Raw genomic sequence first — 20,260 nt, 5'->3', positions numbered from 1 at the left:
TCTGAAATCCAGTTAAAGGTTTGATTGAAGTGGGGGTTCTCCAGCAGCTTCCTAAATTATCTTTGCCCTGGCCATTTATTAAAGGACAACTATACCCCAAAAATGAATATTTAAGCAACAGATGGTTTATATCAAATTAAGTGGCATATTAAAGAATCTTACAAAACTGGAATATATATTTAAGTAAATCTTGCTCTTTTACATCTCTTGCCTTGAGCCACCATTTTGTGATGGTCTGTGTGCTGCCTCAGAGATCACCTGACCAGAAATACTGCAGCTCTAACTGTAACAGGAAGAAGTGTGGAAGCAAAAGACACAACTCTGTCTGTTAATTGGCTCATGTGACCTAACATGTATAGTTTGTTTGTGTGCACCATGAATCCTACGATCCCAGGAGACGGCCCTTATTTTTTAAAATGGCAATTTTTCTATTTCTAATTACCCAATGGCACATACTACTAGAAAAGTTTATTGTTACGAAAATAGTTTATTTACATGAAGCAGGGTTTTACACATGAGCTGTTTTATGCAATATCTTTTTATAAAGACCTACATTGTTTGGGGATATAGTTTTCCTTTAACAGTACATGTATCCCTTAATATCTTGGAATTAAAAAAAATAAAATAAAATAATGAATGCATGTACATTGCAAAAGTTCTTAGTGTTTAAATATTTTATTTGATTTTCACATTAAACAAATAAAATCAATAGACGGCGAATATGCAAAAATTCTTAGCATAGCACCCTCATCAATTTTACATTCACTTCTTTTCAAGGTTTACTTATCCTTTAAAGTAATGAATAGGCCGACGAATTAACAGTATGACTCGTGTCCTACACAAACATTTACAGTGAATGGAAAGAGAATGGAACATGATGATTTTACTCCTGTGCAGAATAATCTGATTTCCCGGCGCAGCCTGAGCGCTGAGAGCCACGCCCACTACCTGCCTGGCCACGCCCTCCCGCTCTGGGCTGTTGGCAAAGAGAAGCGACTGATCGCGGTTGGAGAAAGTTCTCTGCGCGCTGCTGAGAGGGGCGATCCGGGAGATCGGGCGATTCAGGGCAGTGGTGCTTTGCAAAGCAGCGGCCCGCCTGGGAATTCAGTCCGGCTTTGCTCCTCCTGCTTTCTTTTGTGGATTGTACTGGACTGGGATAGGGAAAGTTCACTGCAGGAGTTCAGTATGGCCTCTCCGTCTGGAGGAAGGAACCAGGTAAGAAGCAGGGGGTCATTACTGTCACTGGGTGTGCAGAGTTATTGCAGGTGCTCAGTGGGTGCAGGTGTGATCCTTGTGTATGGGTGGCAGTTGCAGCTGACTGTTCCTATTGCATGGGTGGCAGTTGCAGCTGGCTGTTGTATCAAGCAAAGTCATGGGGACACTGTTGAGTAGTACGACGTGTACTGGACATTTAGATCCTTGCGGCTGCTATAGACATAGACACTTCATATTAAACCTCAGGCTTGTTTTGCACATTAAAGAGCAACTGCCAGTTTTTGCCTTTCCATTTCAGTGCATAGGGCTGCTGTACACTCTTCTATACAAACCAACATACAAGGCATGTTCTGGCCTCTGACTGTCACTTCTGCCCTGTGCGTAGTTCATGTCCTCAGTTGGGAAAGTATAAAGTTACTCAATGAAGTGGCACAAACACTGGCATTGTATTATAAGCACTTGACGTGCATTCCAGCCCACCTTGATGGCACACGCTATATGGGAGGTCTGTGTGTTCTTTGTACAGTTGGATACAATAAGGGTTATTTATTTATAGAGTTACTTGCTCCTTGCGCTTCCATACAGTTGTGCCGAGCATCATGGCATCCACCCTGTCTTTAGTTGGAGATTTAAAGGGGTGGTTTGCCTTTCAGTTAAAGGGCGATAAAATTTTTCACAACCAAAGGTGCCGGCTAAAAGAGTCCACACTCCAGTTGGGGGTAACAGTAGTTTTTTTTTTTTAAAAATTGCCCCCCGCCGGCGCTAGGGCTCTCACACTGGGAGGGAGCAGCCATGTTGTGCAGAGCGAATGCGCATAGCGAGCTTCTGATGTCATGCGCATAATGAGCATAATAATCGCTCATTATTAGGGATGCACCAAAACCACTATTTTTGATTCTGCCAAATCCTTCGCGAAAGATTTTGCCGAATTCCGAACCGAATCCAAATCCTAATTAGCATATACAAATTAGGGGTAGGAAGGGGAAAACATATTTTACTTCCTGGTTTTCTGACAAAAAGTCGCGCAATTTCCCTCCTGGCGTCTAATTTGCATATGCAAATTCGGCCAAATCCTGCTGAAAAAGGCCGAATCCCGAACTGAATCCTGGATTTGGTACATCCCTACTCATTATGCTCATGCGTGTGCTCCAGCATGGCAGCTTGAATCAGGAGCTCCCTCCAGGTGCGAGTGTCCTATTGCTGGCTGGGGGCAACTTAAAAAAACCTCAAAAAACTACTGTTACCCCCAACCAGAGTCTGGGCTCTATTAGCCGCACCTTTGGTTGTGGGAAATATTTTCGCCCAACAGGAGCCCTTTAACTTTTAGTATGTTTTACAATGGCCAATTCGAACCAACTTTTTCAATTGGTCTTCCTTATTCATCTTTATAGGTTTTTTTTTATTACTTTCCTTTTTCTTCTGATTCTTTCAAGCTTTCAAACAAGGCTCACTACACATTCATAGTTATTGCTACTTTTTATTACTCATATTCCAGCCTCTTATTCAATCAGTGCATGGTTGCTAGGGTAATTTGGACCCTAGCAACCAGATTTCTGAAATTGCAAACTGCTGAATAAGCTAAATAACTAAAAAAAAAACACAGATAAAAAAGAAATCCAGTTGCAAATTGTCAATCATCCTGTGATTATTCTGATGAGCGATCTCTTTTGGGCAGATTATCATGACCCATTAGCAAGGAATTGCCTTTATTTTACAGATATGGGGGATGCTGCTGTTTTCCATACTCTGCATTGTCTTCTAAATCCATCATCGGACAGTCTAATGTATTATTATTTCTGATTATTTTCCCGGGAGTCAGAGAGCGTGCATCTAGACACAGACCAATTACTGGTTTGCTGAGCAGAGTGGTTGCACTTTATTAAACTGGAGCCTCAATCATCTACAGAGAAAGGGCTGAGACGCTGCAGGAGGGAGTTGCTTTACTGTACATTATCAATGTCTTTCTGCTGTTGTGGTTTGACCAGTGTGACTGTTGCCAGTAAGTGCTGTGTTGCATTTACAGATTGTCTTGTTATGCTTCATAGTTCTTTAATGAAGTTGTCTTTTCTAAATAGAACAAATGGAGATTTTGGGGGTTTGCATTGCCGCGTATTTAAATAGCTCAAACACGCGGCGCTAGGGCTGGAATCAACTTAATTTATTGGCTGACTGGCACTAATTCAGATCTCATGTATAGAGAATAAGATAGATATAGGTATGTATATATATATATATTAGAGATGCACCGAATCCACTATTTGGGAGTCGGCTGAATCCCCGAATCCTTTGTCAAAAATTTGGCAGAATACCGAACCGAATTCGAATCCTAATTTGCACATTCAAATTAGAGTCTGTAAAGGAAAAAGTGGGGAAACATTTTTTTACTTCCTTGTTTTCTGGCGAAAAGTCACATGAGTTCCCTTCCGGCCCCTAATTTACATATGCAAATTAGGATTCGGCTTCGGTTCGGCCAAGCACAAGGATTCCTGGCCAAATCCCGAACCTACTCCTCGATGCATCCCTAATATATATATAATACACAAAAGCCATGAATATCTTGTAAATTATATCCTTATAAACGGTGAGTAGTGATGTCATCAGTTATAAACGGTGAGTAGTGATGTCATTTCTGTCACATGACTCACTAAAATTTGTGTATTATAATTAATAAAGTACCCCCAGTTGTAAAATATGAGGCTATTAGAAGTTACCTCGGAGTTCCATGACCTGTATAAAAACACTCGGCCTTCGGCCTCGTGTTTTTATATGGTCATGAAACTCCTCGGTAACTTATAATATCCTTATATTTTACAAGAGGGGGTACTTTATTCACTATATCTCTAGAATTCCAGTATTTTAGAGTTTTGTTTATGTATGTATAGACAATACAGAAAAGCAATGAATATAATACACAAGCTTAATGAATATCCTGTAAGTGACATCCTTATAAACGGTGCTTAGTGATGTCATCGGTTATAGTAGGAGCTTAGTGATGTCATTTCTGTCACATGACTCACTGAAAGTTGTGTATTATAATAAACAAAGTACCCCCAGTTGCAAAATATGAGGATATTAGGATATTATAAATTTCTGATATACATAGCGAATATATTGTAAAATATAAAGATATTATAAGTCACCTTTGAGTTCCGTGACCTTTATATAAACACTCGGCCTTCGGCCTCATACTTTTATATGTTATGGAACGCCTGGGTAACTTATAATATCCTTATATTTTACAATATATTTGCTCTTTAAGCAGAAATTATTGTAATTAGTTATCATAATGAAATTGTGTATTAAAAAAAAATATTGGAAGGAACCTCAGAATAGAGTCCTGCACAGGTCCATTTTTTAGGACCCGTACCAGCAACCCGCAATCCACAACCCGAACCCGCAACCCGCATTCTTACAAGCTTGGAACTGCTACCTGACCTGCAAGTACCTTATCCGCATCGGACGTCATCGGATGTAGGCGTGACCAGAAAAAAGGAGTAAATGTCGCTATTGAGAAGACCCGCGACCCGACCCGCGATCCGCAAACCCGCAGAACCACCGACCCGCGTCTTTACCCGCACCCGGAACTTCTACCTGCAACCCGCAGGTTTTTGCGGGTAACCCGCGGGTACCCGACCCGCTGCATGACGCTACCTCAGAATTACATGACCTGTCTGTGGCCTGACATCCAATAGACAGTGGCTTCTAATATCCTTATCATTTACAGTAGGGGGTACATTATCCCTTATAATACATGAGTGATACTCAGAGTTCCCTGTATAACTCAGCCTGTAGCCTTGTGCCATTTTGGTCACAGAACAACCCCTCAGTGACTTCTAATATCCTTATCATTTACAGTAGGGGTACATTATCCCTTATAATACAAAAGTGATACTCAGAGTTCCCTGTATAACTCAGCCTGTAGCCTTGTGCCTTTATATGGTCACAGAACAACCCCTCAGTGACTTCTAATATCCTTATCATTTACAGTAGGGGGTACAATATCCCTTATAATACATGAGTAATACTCAGAGTTCCCTGTATAACTCAGCCTGCAGCCTTGTGCCTTTATATGGTCACAGAACCCCTCAGTGACTTCTAATATTCTTATCATTTACAGTAGGGGGTACATTATCCCTTATAATACATGAGTGATACTCAGAGTTCCCTGTATAACTCAGCCTGCAGCCTTGTGCCTTTATATGGTCACAGAACAACCCCTCAGTGACTTCTAATATCCTTGTCATTTACAGTAGGGGGTACATTATCCCTTATAATACAAAAGTGATACTCAGAGTTCCCTGTATAACTCAGCCTGTAGCCTTGTGCCTTTATATGGTCACAGAACAACCCCTCAGTGACTTCTAATATCCTTATCATTTACAGTAGGGGGTACAATATCCCTTATAATACATGAGTAATACTCAGAGTTCCCTGTATAACTCAGCCTGCAGCCTTGTGCCTTTATATGGTCACAGAACCCCTCAGTGACTTCTAATATCCTTATCATTTACAGTAGGGGGTACATTATCCCTTATAATACATGAGTGATACTCAGAGTTCCCTGTATAACTCAGCCTGCAGCCTTGTGTCTTTATATGGTCACAGAACAACCCCTCAGTGACTTCTAATATCCTTATCATTAAGGCTAGGGGCACACGGCGCGATTTCGCCGCGATTCTGCGCTGGGCGAGTTGTCGCTGCGTTTTTTAAGCCGAAATAGCTTTGCTAACTTTGGCGCTGGCGTCAATGCAAATCGCGGCGAAATCGCTGCGCTAATTCACACGCGGCGATTCTTTTTCTACTGTCGCCCGGAAACGCTCAGCGAGGCAACTTCGGACGACAATAGAAAACGAATCGCCGCGTGTGAATTAGCGCAGCGATTTCGCCGCGATTTGAAATCGCGCCGTGTGCCCCTACCCTAACAGTAGGGGGGGGTACATTATCCCTTATAATACATGAGTGATACTCAGAGTTCCCTGTATAACTCAATATGGTCAAAAAGTTAATTTAAAGGTGAACAACCCCTTTAAATTAAGCACATGTTGTTTGTGTAAGAGTTTGTGTACGAATGTAACATGTTTTGCATTTTAGTAAATACTGTGTAAGATACAACACACACACAGTGTGGGTTTTTGTGCCCATATTTACATTTTCTATATTTATTCTAAACCTGTTTAGTGGAATGAAAACCTTTGTGCTACTAATAATAGATTGTATGGCACAGAGTGACAGTTTGGCTTTGTGTCGCCTCTTCAGCTCTTGGATCATCCCTGTGCTGATACTTTGTTTCATGAGTACATTAGTGTTTGCCACTCTTGTAATCGTTTGTACCATTCATTGAATTGTGTGTTGTACAAGACTGCGTTGTACAGCTGATGCGCTCGAATGAACTCAGACCCCTGACGACAGCAAATCCATGAGATGAATGTGTTAGACACCAAATACTCAATAGGCCTTTTAGAACATCTCATATAGTAGCACAAGTTATTATTATCCTTTATTTGTATAGTGCCGACATATTATAGAGATTATACATCATTCCTGCCCCAGTGAAACTTAACATCTAAAGCCCCTATCACTTTCACACTCTAGGGTCAGTTTTATCAGAAGCCAATTAACCTAATTGTGTGGGAAGAAACAAGAATACCCCAACTACTACTATATTATACTACTATACCTGCTATCCCACAGTCACAGTCCCTTCCCAGAGACTATTATCCACTGTTACTATAGGCACCATCTCTCCCTACTATACCTGCTATCCCACAGTCACACTCCCTTCCCAGAGACTATTATCCCACTGTTACTATAGGCACCATCTCTCCCTACTATACCTGCGATCCCCAAGTCACACTCCCTTCCCAGAGACTATTATCCACTGTTACTATAGACACCATCTCTCCCTACTATACCTGCTATCCCACAGTCACACTCCCTTCCCAGAGACTATTATCCACTGTTACTATAGGCACCATCTCTCCCTACTATACCTGCTATCCCACAGTCACACTCCCTTCCCAGAGACTATGATCTCACTGTTACTATAGGCACCATCTCTCCCTACTATACCTGCGATCCCCAAGTCACACTCCCTTCCCAGAGACTATTATCCACTGTTACTATAGACACCATCTCTCCCTACTATACCTGCTATCCCACAGTCACACTCCCTTCCCAGAGACTATTATCCCACTGTTACTATAGGCACCATCTCTCCCTACTATACCTGCTATCCCACAGTCACACTCCCTTCCCAGAGACTATTATCCCACTGTTACTATAGGCACCATCTCTCCCTACTATACCTGCTATCCCACAGTCACACTCCCTTCCCAGAGACTATTATCCACTGTTACTATAGGCACAATCTCTCCCTACTATACCTGCTATCCCACAGTCACACTCCCTTCCCAGAGACTATTATCCCACTGTTACTATAGACACCATCTCTCCCTACTATACCTGCTATCTCACAGTCACACTCCCTTCCCAGAGACTATTATCCCACTGTTACTATAGGCACCATCTCTCCCTACTATACCTGCTATCCCACAGTCACACTCCCTTCCCAGAAACTATTATCCACTGTTACTATAGGCACCATCTCTCCCTACTATACCTGCTATCCCACAGTCACACTCCCTTCCCAGAGACTATTATCCCACTGCTACTATAGGCACCATCTCTCCCTACTATACCTGCTATCCCACAGTCACACTCCCTTCCCAGAGACTATTATCCCACTGTTACTATAGACACCATCTCTCCCTACTATACCTGCTATCCCACAGTCACACTCCCTTCCCAGAGACTATTATCCACTGTTACTATAGACACCATCTCTCCCCACTATACCTGCTTTCCCACAGTCACACTCCCTTCCCATAGACTATTATCCCACTGTTACTATAGACACCATCTCCCCCTACTATACCTGCTATCCCACAGTCACAGTCCCTTCCCAGAGGCTATTATCCCACTGTTACTATAGGCACCATCTCTCCCTACTATACCTGCTATCCCACAGTCACACTCCCTTCCCAGAGACTATTATCCCACTGTTACTATAGGCACCATCTCTCCCTACTATACCTGCTATCCCACAGTCACACTCCCTTCCCAGAGACTATTATCCACTGTTACTATAGGCACCATCTCTCCCTACTATACCTGCTATCCCACAGTCACACCCCTTCCCAGAGACTATTATCCACTGTTACTATAGGCACCATCTCTCCCTACTATACCTGCTATCCCACAGTCACACTCCCTTCCCAGAGACTATTATCTACTGTTACTATAGGCACCATCTCTCCCTACTATACCTGCTATCCCACAGTCACAGGTGCTTATCTGGACACTGTTCTTTCCTATTCCTGCTGTGATATGGGGCTCCAAAATGTTGGCTCCGAGGACAGTCTTTGCTGCTTAGACAATAGTAAATCATTCCTTCATCTACAAGAAGTACATAAAATGATTTCCCTAGTTAAACACACAATGGTTCCTATAAAAGCAGAATATACAGAACCATTGGCTTCCAGCCCAGGATCATTCTATATTTTCCCTATTAACGTCGAATTTGAATGACCCACGGGCACAATTGTTTAAGCCTGGTTAAACATTTATATCTTTAAGACTATTTTATTATGTGAGTTTTAAAATACACGTCCCAGTTAATTAGTTTAAAAGAACATTTTTCTTGTACTTCCCTGTTCACAAATCTGCATTTAAAATGCGAAGCTTTAGTTTGATCCTTCCGAGGAAAATCTCTGTCCTAAATATTTTTTCGGATGAATTTCTGCGGATTTATAAGGAGCATTAATTATATCATTGCTAAAATAACACTTGTGCATAGGATTGTCCATTTTTTTTTATTTTGCAACCTATCAAGGAAGCTATTGAGAATGCAGAAGCAGCTGTCAGCTGCGAGTTCATACATGTAACAATCGCAATATTGATACTTTATTGCACGCTGACAATATGCAGTTGGGTGAGCGATTTCATTGCACCGAGGGAACGATCTCACGTTTGTATCCCATTCTTATAAAGTAGTTAAAGTCAGAGCCATCTTTAGCTGTGCCAGGCCCTACTAGGACAAGGGTTTCATTTGGAATGAAAGGAGAGGGTGCATCACAGTTAGCAGAGCTGCAAATTAAATATGTCAATATATATATTTAAAGGAGAAGGAAAGCTACCAAAGCAGTTTATTGCCAATACATTAGCCACAATAGTGCAAGTTATAACACTATATTTATTCTGCAGAATGCTTTACTAATCCTGAATAAACAGCTCTAGAAGCTCTCACTGTTTGTTTAGGATAGCAGCTGCCATAATAGCTTGGTGTGACATCACTTCCTGCCTGAGTCTCTCCCTGCTCACTCATAGCTCTGGGCTCTGATTACAGCAGGGAGGAAGGGAGAAAGGCGGGAGAGAGGAGCAAACTGAGCATGCTCAAGCCCAAGCCCTGAAAACAGGAAGTTTGATACAGAAGCCCATGTGGATACAATAGAAGGAAAGAAATGCTGTGTTTCTTTTAACAGAGGAATCAGAGCAGCATTACTTTTAAGGCTTACTGGTGTATTTATATAGACCTTTCTGATAAAGCTTACTTCATTTTAGCCTTTCCTTCTCCTTTAAAGGACAATTTACCTCCCTGCCCCTAAATTGCTTATGCAAATTAATATTCTGTTCGGCCGGGCAGAAGGATTCGGCCGAATCCGAATCCTGGCAGAATCCCGAACCGAATCCTGAATTCGGTGCATCCCTAATAAAAAGTAGCAATATACTGAGCATTTATTGTTTAGATGGGGTCAGTGACCCCCATTTGAAAGCGAGAGTCAGAAGAAGGAGGCCAATAAGTGAAAAACTATTAAAAAGAAAAATAAAGGCCAATGTAAAGTTGCTTAGAATTAGCCATTCTATATCATACTAAAAGTGAACCAACCTTTTAATGTCAACAACTGTGGTTACCCAGCTTCACATACTTCACTTGTATTTCAGGTATTTATTAATTGTCACTTGAAACTATCGCCCAAGGTTTCCGTATAATTTCATTATAAAAATTCACAACATCTTGGCAGGTTTTTCTGGCAATGTTTTCGAGTTGCTTTATCAGGAAAGCCTATGAAAAACGTGTGCATCATTTTTTTGGGTGGTGTCATGCTAGAGAAAATTCAGTTGGCAAATTATAAATGTCTGATACCAAACCAACCAAAAAACTTCTGTCAGCCCCTATTAAGATCCATTTGTTGGTCCAGGGGCCACACAATTGGAACAGTCTGATTTGGCCATTCCTCCCAACATTTTGGAAATAGAAAGAGGGAGAAAAAGATTTGCTGCACACATTTTTGCGGCCACACCCCCTAATTACCATGTTCATTTTACAATAATTTGTGGCAGGTTATGAAAGTTTGAGCATATTTTTGTGTTTTTTACAGTTTTGCTAATGAAGGTGAATTCGCCTTTAAAGGACCAATAACATCAAATTTATTTAAAAAAAAATTTGTTAGGATACTAAGGAGAAAAAACCCACCAGGACAAATTAAACTTTAAAATCGCAAAGCCTTTATTAAAGGACCAGTAACATCAAAAAATGAAATAGTTTTAAAGTAATGAAAATATAATGCACTGTTGTCCTGCACTGGTAAAACTGCTGTGTTTGCTTCAGAAACTCTACTATTGTTTATATAAATAAGCTGCTGTGTAGCAATGGGGGCAGCCATTCAAAGGAGAAAAGGCTCAGGTTACACAGCAGATAGCAGATAAGCTCTGTAGAACATAATGCTAACTGTTATCCATTATGTATCCTGTGCCATATAGCTGTTTTTCAATTTCATCCATTGCTACTCAACAGCAGCTTGTTTATATGAACTATAGTAGTGTTTCTGAAGCAAACACATCAGTTTTACCAGTGCAGGGCAACACTACATGATATTTTCATTACTTTAAAACACTTTCAGTTTTTGGTGTTACTGTTCCTTTAAGAAATAACTTACCGAAACTCAACTTCTGCTCCTCTTCAGAAAAGACGACAGGGCGATCCATCATCCTCCATGCCTTTCTTATAGGAGATATCCAGGGGGAAGAAATCGAGTGACGCATGCTGGATCGTGGGGTTTTTTTTCGTTAGTATACTAACAAATTTTTTTTTGAATAAATTTGATGTTACTGGTCCTTTAAGCTGCAAGTCACAGTTTCCCCGAGAGACCTGCTTATCTTAGTTACAATTGTTTCTTTGCTAATCTTAAATTGTTGAAAATGTATCTAAGTGCACCTGCCACATATTCTGGGCTCTCTACTGAAAGCCCGGACTTTTCAGTAAAAATTCGGGACTGCAGGTTGAACTGTCAAAATTGGGACTGTCCCGCAAAAAACGGACAGTTAGGAGGTATGCATGGGTGACAAAGCAGGTAGAGATCAGCTTATTTGGTGTATTAATGATGCAGTTTTAAGTCTTTGGCCTTGAGCATAATGTTATTTTCCAGTGAATATAAATGACAGGGAAGCAGGTCTGTCTGGATTTGATGGAAGATCGGCTTCCCTATGAAGAGTAGTTAATATATAGCTGGTTTTATTACTGGGTTGGCTTTTAACTGCAAGTTATCAAGGTTACTAAGGCGAGTTCCCTCACCATACAAAACGCATTTCATTTATTTCTAATAACTTCATACGAAGAATATCAGTGCATTGTAATCTAATCTCATATAAAATCACATGGTGGCATTTACAGTATATGGCGGTCCATGGTAAATTCCATTTACATAAAATATTTCTGATCCCACAGCATGAGAACCGCAGCTGTAAATGAATCCGAGTGATACATATCAGATATCAAATAACTTCCAACTTGATTATACAATCATTTTTGCGACTGTGTCTGCGCAACAAGCTGATTGCGATTGAAACCTGTCCTGGAGATTGGCCAGAATTTTACCTTTTAGTTATGTCTAAACAGCTTTTGATACATGGCTTCCAACCCGCATATTCTTTTTTGAAATGCAGCTATTTTATCATCTTTATATAAAATACATGGAGAAACTTTCAGAGAAAAAATTCAGAGACTGACAATCAAATGAATTAAGGGGCTGAATGGCTTAAGATTTTATTGGCCCCTGTATGGCCAGCTATATAGTTTACTCTACAGCAACGCAATTAATCCCTAGGCGATTTCTGTCTCTGCAATTGGCCCTAATATGAGTTACATTGAAACTGCCACCAGCCTCAGCCATTTTCAGTCTGAAGCAATTTGTAAACTATCCAGTTCCCTGGCACAAAAAGTCTGTAATCTAAAAAGATTTCTGTTGTCGGTGTCTCACTGACTTTTACTACAGAAAAGTGAGAGTGACAGACTCTAGAAATTCGGCTAGAAATTGTGATAACTGCTAATTGCTAAAACTGTCATCAAAGTAGGCACTTGCACATGTGGTATTTTACTGGCCTAGCCTGTAAAACACCTGCCAAGGCCAGGGCCGGTATTGCAAATTTGTAATACCCTTAAAAAAAGCCATTGGCCCGCCCCCAATTCGCTCAGAACTTACCGTTTTATTCAGGCTTCTGGCCATTGTGCGTATTGCCCTGCCCCTCACTGTGTGTGGCTCCACCCCCTTTTTCATTAAGGACCACCCCCTTTTGTTCCCGTCCCCCTACCGGCCGGTACATTTTTTTTTTTAGAAAAGGTGGCAACCCTAGTGGCAGTGTGGGTCATTTATCACTGGGCAAATTTTGTCTGTGGGCAGTAACATGGCATTCATTGTTCTGCCTTCTGCTGGCTGAAAAAAAGTCACTGATTGGTTACTATGGGTTACTGCCCACGGGCAAATTTGCCCAGTGTTGATAAATGAGCCCTAATTGTGCCCATGCTTCTCAAGGCACAAAGCAATTTCTTTGTCAACTCATCCAATTCATGGCACCGCAGGGGGGGGCCTATCTCAGCATGGGTGGGATTTTAGGCAGATTGTAGTAATGATCTAAAATGACCCAAATTTTTATTTTGAAACGTTGAGCTGAGATGGAAACAGCTAACCTCACCTGACTGCAGAAATCCCTATAATATAATTATAGATTTCTGTTTGGTAAGCAGGAAAAAAAGATAAAATGCCACACCCCAGAAATAACATTAGCAAAGCCCGGAGATCGTTTGCACTGGGCTATTTCCACTTTATCTCTTTATATAATGGAGGCGACACACACAGGCGCCTATTAGAATTATGCACCTCGGAGACATTCCCTCATCAGTCCAAGGCGTCATTTTTTTTATAGATGAAATCAAATAATATAGAGTTTAATTTAATCCCTTGCATCAGGCAGAGCAGGAAGTTGTTGCAGATAATCTGATTATTCCGTGTCTTGTCAGTCATTGTTATTCTGTATCTTGACTCCAAGCAATGGTTTGCTTTCGGTTTTGTTTTATTTGCCCATAAAGCTTGCACAATTGTGGCCATCTCTGTGCACAGAGTGTGGAGATAAACTGGGATGGGGGTCCCCAATTAAAGTATAGTTTTCACTCACTACAGTTTGGAAGTGGCCCAGGTTAATTGTCCTGAGCCCTCAGCACGGGGAGCAGACATACCGAAAATTTCAATGGAGCAGGCACTCAGAATAAAGGCAATCTTCTACCAGGTTGTTCAAAAAGGGTAGAAAATGTTTATTGTGTCCTCAGCCTTGTACGTTTCGTGTTTACAAACACTTAGGGGGTTATTTACTAAACTCAGAATGCAAAAATCACGAAAAATTTGTGATTTTTTTTTTTATAAAATCAGACTTTTAAAAAATCACGAATTTTTCGTGAATTTATTAAACCCCGAGGATGGAAAAGTCTGAATCTGAAAATCCGGCATCTCAGAACTATCGAGGTTGCATAAAAGTCAATGGGAGAAGTCCCAATGATTTTTTGATGTGCGCTGGGTTTTGTGCAATACCCCGAAGTTTTCAGAGTTTTTGGGCAAAAATCGGAGTTTTTGGGTGAAAAATCCGAAAAAATCGTGAAAATCGGATGAAACATCTGAAAAAATCTTGAAAATCTGATTTTTTTCCCACAAAGCAAATTTTTGGAAAAATTTAATAATAAATAAGCGTAAAAAAGCTGAGTGGATTTGAATAACCCCCTTAGTCATAAGCTACAGTTGTGAGTGTGTATGATATGCAAGTATTGCAAAGTTTTCCTTTGCCAGTGCCAGAAACCAGACTTTGGGGTATATTTATCAAAGAGTGAAGTTAGAGATCGCCACTGTCCTCTAGAGTGAAATTCTGCCCCTCTCCATTTATTTCTATGGGATTTTGAAAACTTCATTCTTTGATAAATATACCCCAAAGAGGCAGTGAAGCAATGAGTTTAATATGATATTGGGGTTAGGACAATAGCGTTTTTTGGTTGGGGGTATGACATAAAGGGTGGAGAACTAATGTCGGGGTAAGCAGTGAGCTCACGCATGAGTTTGGGGCAAATTTTTGTCTGGGTTGTTGAATCAGACCTAATTAAAGACAGACTAAATTAAAAAAGAGACAGGTGGCAACCCCAATCGGATTGTCCTTGATCTACTCAACTGTTACTTTGGCCTTGGGTTTGGGATCGTTGTCTTTCTAAAAGACAAACTTTCATCCAAGCTTTCGTTTTTTAGCAGCTTAAAACTGGTTCTCTTACAGTATTTGCCTATAAGTATCACGAGAACCAATCCATGGCATGATGCTGCCACCACCATACTTTACTATGTTGTGGTGTTGGCAGAACTTTGTCCAGAAAGCTACATCTTGGCCTCATCTTACTACAACACAACTAGGCCTTTCTCATGTTTTTGGCAAACTCTAGGGGGCAGATTTACTAAAGGGTGAAGTGACTAACGTTAGCGAAAATTCTCCAGCGTGTCGTCAGTTCGTTACATTGTCGATTCGTAACTTCGCTAGCAAAGGAGATAGACTCTAGCGGTAATTCTCTCCCTTACGCCTGGCAAAGTTGCGCTCTGGCGAATGGACGTAACTACGCAAATTCACTAAGATACGGATGTTACTGAACGTTAACTCATACGCCAGACTTGCCTTCACCACCTGTGTGCAATAGAGTAGATAGGACTTCCTCAAAAAATATTTGAACATTTTTGTAAGTCCCAAAAACGCTGGCGACTTTTCATTTTTCAGGGTGAGAGGCTGCAAAAGATCGTAATTTTTTTCTGGGGTACCCGGCTTCCCCCCTACATTTCCTAACATATGGCACATAAACTATACACTGGGCTCATGTGTAGGGCAATATAACAACTCTATTTTCTTTATTAAGGCTTGTGTAGTGTAATGTATTGGCCGCAATATATATACGTCCATTCAACTTTAACTTCCCGCCATATGCAAATTAGCCAACGCTAGCACAACTTTGCTTCGCTTGCCACAGTAACGATAGCACCTCTTCGCCAGCGTTCGGCACCCTGGACGCAACTTCGGATTTTAGTGAATTAGCGTTGTCCTGGCGAATCTACGCCTGGCGAAGTGTTGCGATGTGAGTGAAGCCGTCACTGGCGAATTTTAGGAGGTTAGTGAATTTGCCCCTAGATTCCAAGTGATTCAGATTATGCTACCTACAGTTGCTATATTATGCCAAAAAGGCTATCCTAATGCACTGGAGATCTCTTGACCCTTCTCCCGTACGATTTTGGCAAAAGTTGGTAAATGATTCCCTTACAAGTCAAAATTTGACTTACCTAGCAAGAGGTTGTCCAGAGAAATGTAATACTATATGGGGTACTTGGCTTGAACTTCAAAATGTCTGATTGTTTAACATCTCCTTCTTTAATTTGGTGCCTTGGCCTCACTTTGTATTGCTTTCCTCTTTCCTTTCTCTCTCTCCTTTATTACTGTCTCAACTGTTTGTTAATTTAAAAACATTGAAAAATAAAAAAACATTGTTGAAACATACGTTCAGGTTGCGGCCAGCTTTGCTCTGACTGGGTTAGGATTGGGGAAAGTAGATAATTTGCCGACCCATGCTTTTATAGTGGGAACATCGTGTAGGACTGTCTTTCATCAGTGAGGCTGAGACCCCATCTTGTTAAAGTAGAAGGAAGAATGAATGATGTGAAATTCAGAACCTCAAGAGAACCTGCTCATTGATCTAAATAACACAACCTTGTATAATTCCAAGACACAAGTAACTAAACAAAAGTCCAAAGTGACACTGTGGCTCAAGAACAAAAGGTTGATGGCCCAGTCAAAGCCCTGATCTTCATCTTCCTAGAAACAAAATATTATATTGATGTAGGGTTGTCCCGACCATTAAATTACTCCATTGCCCACTCTCAGCAGCTCTTTTATGTGATTTGAACCTCCTCTCTATCCATGTTCATTGTGTATTGTTGCTCTGTGGGATAGTAGGGCTGTCAGTTTAGTGATGCAGAAACCTAGTCTGGCTGGTGTTAAATTCCTGTTGTGGGAAAGTGCAAGGCATAACTCTGCTGTGATAACATGACTTGTATATTTTAGGGGATTTTCTTATTTGGCTTGGAAAGAGGCTCCCAGTGCCAACAACACACTGAGAAAAGAGAGTGAAGAGCCTCAAGCCACTAATTAGATAAAATAATGTGAATGTGTAATCAAGGAAATATTTCTGTTCCCATCTATATGGAGTGAATTGTCGCTCTATTGGAAAAACCCTGAGGGTCTGGTCCTTAGCACAGTTTGTTTCCCACTATGAGAAGGTGAATTATTTCATAAAATAAAAAGGCATTGATAGGATGGCTGCTGCTTGGGGTTTTGCTTACCTCCCTGTAGTTGGAAGGCTTGAACTTGAGATGCTTTTCTATTTCTACATAGCTTAAGGTGCCTATAAATGAGGTCCTTCCCAGTCTGATCATGGCTCATTCAGATATTTACTTGGTTGGATCTAAAACTCCCATTGGCTGAGGATGTATCAGTCCATGCATGAGATCCGTATCTGAAGGCTCTGCACATGACCCCTTCCTTGCTTGTGGGGCAAATAATGGGTGGTTTGGTAGTCACTGGGGTGACCAGTTTGAGCAAAGATCTACTTCTCGGGCAACTTAGCCAAACAAGAGGATATGTATGGCCAGCCTGTTATTTTGAATAATATACTAAAAAATAGGAAAGAAAAATCTAATTGCAGCTTGTCTTACTGGACGGAAAATGTAATTTACCAATGACTTTTTTTATACCAGTAGACCTCAATCATGGACCCCAAAAGGGACGCAGCTCCTAGAGAGTGGGTGGTGTTTCCAGCAGATAGTGGAGATGGTCAGGAGTAAGGTCTAAATTGTACATAAACAGGCAAACTAAGTTTGCGGATTTTATGGTTTCCCAGATTGATTGCTGTTTCGACTCGGCCCCTAGAAAATCTAAAATTGGGGTTCTGCTGTATAGAAAAAGATGGGAGGTACTGTATGTATTTCCCAGTGTGTAAAGGGGGCAGAACTGTGTAGACCTCTAACATTCCACCACCATTAATGTTCATTTGCTGGAGATGCAAGTCACACTTTACAGGGTGGTGGTGCTAATATAAACATCTGGGCCACCATCAAGATTCAACGGGTTCCATAATACTAAGTTAACAGGGCCCATCCTTCCCCCCCCCCCCAAGAGGACCCCAATTATACACTCTTTGGTCACTTGGGCCCCGTGTGTCTTGCCAACAAGTTTGAAAATCGAAAGGCCCCTGGATGCATGATCACACACCTGAACCCCACTTTTACAATCATTATACTAAAACCCTGCCCATGATCAGCCCAAACTCCACCCGCTGTCCCTCAAGCCCCACCCCTTTTGTTACCTGAAAATGACACCCACTTCCCATAAATCCCCATGTTTTGAGTCTGCAATTCAGGGCTGTCCAATTGAAATCTAGTCATTTGGAAGAAATGGACTGTGGATGCCAGAGAGCTAAGCAGCAGCCTCTAAAATGGGATATCAAGTTACAGTCTCCGGTTCGAATCCATGCAGTAACTCGTTGTGACTCTCACAAAGTTCTCAACGTCACAAGTTCTGACTTAATTTGAATCTTAGGAGATAAATAACTTCATTTGATTTGCAGCAACCCCCCCCCTCCAAAAAAAAGCAGGTTTTTGTGATATTCATTGTTTCTTTTTCTTAGAATAATTCAGCCAACCAGAACACTTTTACAGTGGAACAAGAAGCCTCACAATAAGAGAGTGAGCAAAGTAATTTAATGCTCAGTTCCTTATACAAACTTGCTCAGGCACAAACAGGATTAGGAACACTAATGTTTGCCATACGTCTCTACACAAACCAGTAAGAAGAAGAAGAATGTGGGTGGGTTGCCGTACACTTCATACGGGACTCCTGAATATGGTCGTCTGAAAGAAGAGGGGAATATACACAAATATTTTGATGGGGGCTCATAAAACCAAACCTTTATTTAAGTTTAAAATAGAATGCAGTAAGTGCAAGCCAATTAATCTGATATAGACAATGTTCTAAAGGCAGTGTTTTGCTGCATGGCGGAAAAACAATCTCATCATACAGACATTTCTTTAGAGAGACTCACCATGTAAATGAGGAGGCTCAGGTGCTCTGCTCCAAGCCTTCAGCATAAGAGAGCGGACATCGCCGTATTGTTTTGTAGGGTAGGCACTCAAAGAGCAGTCCTCCAGGCAGAAGTAGTAAAAAACAGGTCTTTTTATTGAGGTACAAGTGTGGATCACAGGCTTATGCGTTTTGTGTTCTCACGCGTTTCGCATTATCAGCCTATGATTAAATGTTGAAAACGCGTAAGGCTGTGATCCACGCTTCTACCTCAATAAAAAGACCTGGTTTTTACTACGACTGCTCTTTGAGTGCCTACCCTACAAAACAATACGGAAAAACAATCTCCCTGTGTGCCATTGCTCTAAAACATACTGTATATTGTTAACATGAGTAGATATTTTATTGCTACAAATAGGTTTGCCAACTTCTCTTAAAAACAAATACCAGCGGTAAGGTAAAGTGGGTGTGGTGGTGTAAAGAGGTGGGGGCAGGGCAGCCATCATGGGGGGACAGCGAGGAGAGTTGTAGGGGGCCCTGAGGGTAAGGGGGCCCCCGCCACGCCACACTTACTTGATTAGCCGGGCACCCCCATCTTTCTGAGAGCTGCTGACTTCGGGAAGGCATGGACGTTTAAGGGGCCCTGGCCACCAATTTTCTTATAATGTGGGGGGGGGCCTGGCCACCAATTTTTTTTTCTCATGTGGGGTCCTAGCCACCAATATTTTTTAATGGGGGGCCCTAGCCACAAATGTTTTTTTTTATGCGGGGCCCTGACCACCAATATCTTTTTATTTTTTATTAACATGTGGGTACCCTAGCCACCAATATTTATTTTGTTTTTTTACTGTTTGGTGGGGAGGGCGGACCTGTAGGTGGGACTTGCGGTGGGCGCAGCCCAGGGGGCCCAGGAAATTTTGTCGTATGGGGCACTGCGATTTCTGATGGCGGTCCTGGGTGGGGTTTGGAGTGGTGGATCCTGATAATATTAATTGGATCCTGATAATATTAAACCTAGTATGTGTGAATGTGATAGGGACCTTAGATTGTAAACTCTGGGGCAGGGATTGATGTGAATTATGTATAACAATAGTCCCCAACTGCCGGGCCGCAGACAGTCTTGAACTGGGTGCTCCAGAATTGGACGCCGACCCCTCCCCCGGTCCACGGTCAAAAACAGTTGGGTGGAGGTTGGGCTGATTATGAGCAGGGTTTTAGTATAATGATTGTAAAAGTGGGGTTCAGGGGTGTGATCATGCATCCAGGGGCCTTTCGATTTTCAAACTTGTTGGCAAGACATGGGGCCCAAGTGTCCAAAGAGTGTATAATTGGGGTCCTCTTGGGGGGGAAAGGATGGGCCCTGTATTATGGAACCAGTTGAATCTTGGTGGTGGCCCAGATGTTAATATTAGCACCACCACCCTGTACAGTGTGACACAAGGACTTGCAACTCCAGCAAATGAACATTAATGGTGGTGGAATGTTAGAGGTCTACACAGTTCTGCCCCCTTCACACACTGGGAAATACATACAGTACCTCCCATTTTTTTCTATACAGCAGAACCCCAAT

At 41.6% G+C, this 20,260-nt stretch overlaps 1 protein-coding gene across 32 annotated transcripts in view; it reads left to right on the top strand.

Annotated features, from left to right (window-relative positions):
* Positions 1–852: 852 nt before the first annotated feature.
* Positions 853–20,260, top strand: part of LOC108696078 (ankyrin-3) — a 360,221-nt gene continuing 340,813 nt past the window's right edge. For all 32 annotated transcript variants that reach the window (XM_018225102.2, XM_041570241.1, XM_041570240.1 and 29 more), the window contains exon 1: positions 853–1,215. In XM_018225102.2, coding sequence (XP_018080591.1) covers positions 868–1,215 — 348 coding nt within the window. In that variant the 5' untranslated portion in view covers positions 853–867. The remainder of the gene's footprint in view (positions 1,216–20,260) is intronic.

Source organism: Xenopus laevis, chromosome 7L, assembly GCF_017654675.1.
Source record: "Xenopus laevis strain J_2021 chromosome 7L, Xenopus_laevis_v10.1, whole genome shotgun sequence".
Taxonomy (NCBI): Eukaryota; Metazoa; Chordata; class Amphibia; order Anura; family Pipidae; genus Xenopus; species Xenopus laevis.
The sequence above is the reverse complement of the archived record's forward strand: the minus strand, read 5'-3'. Positions and strand labels throughout refer to the sequence as shown.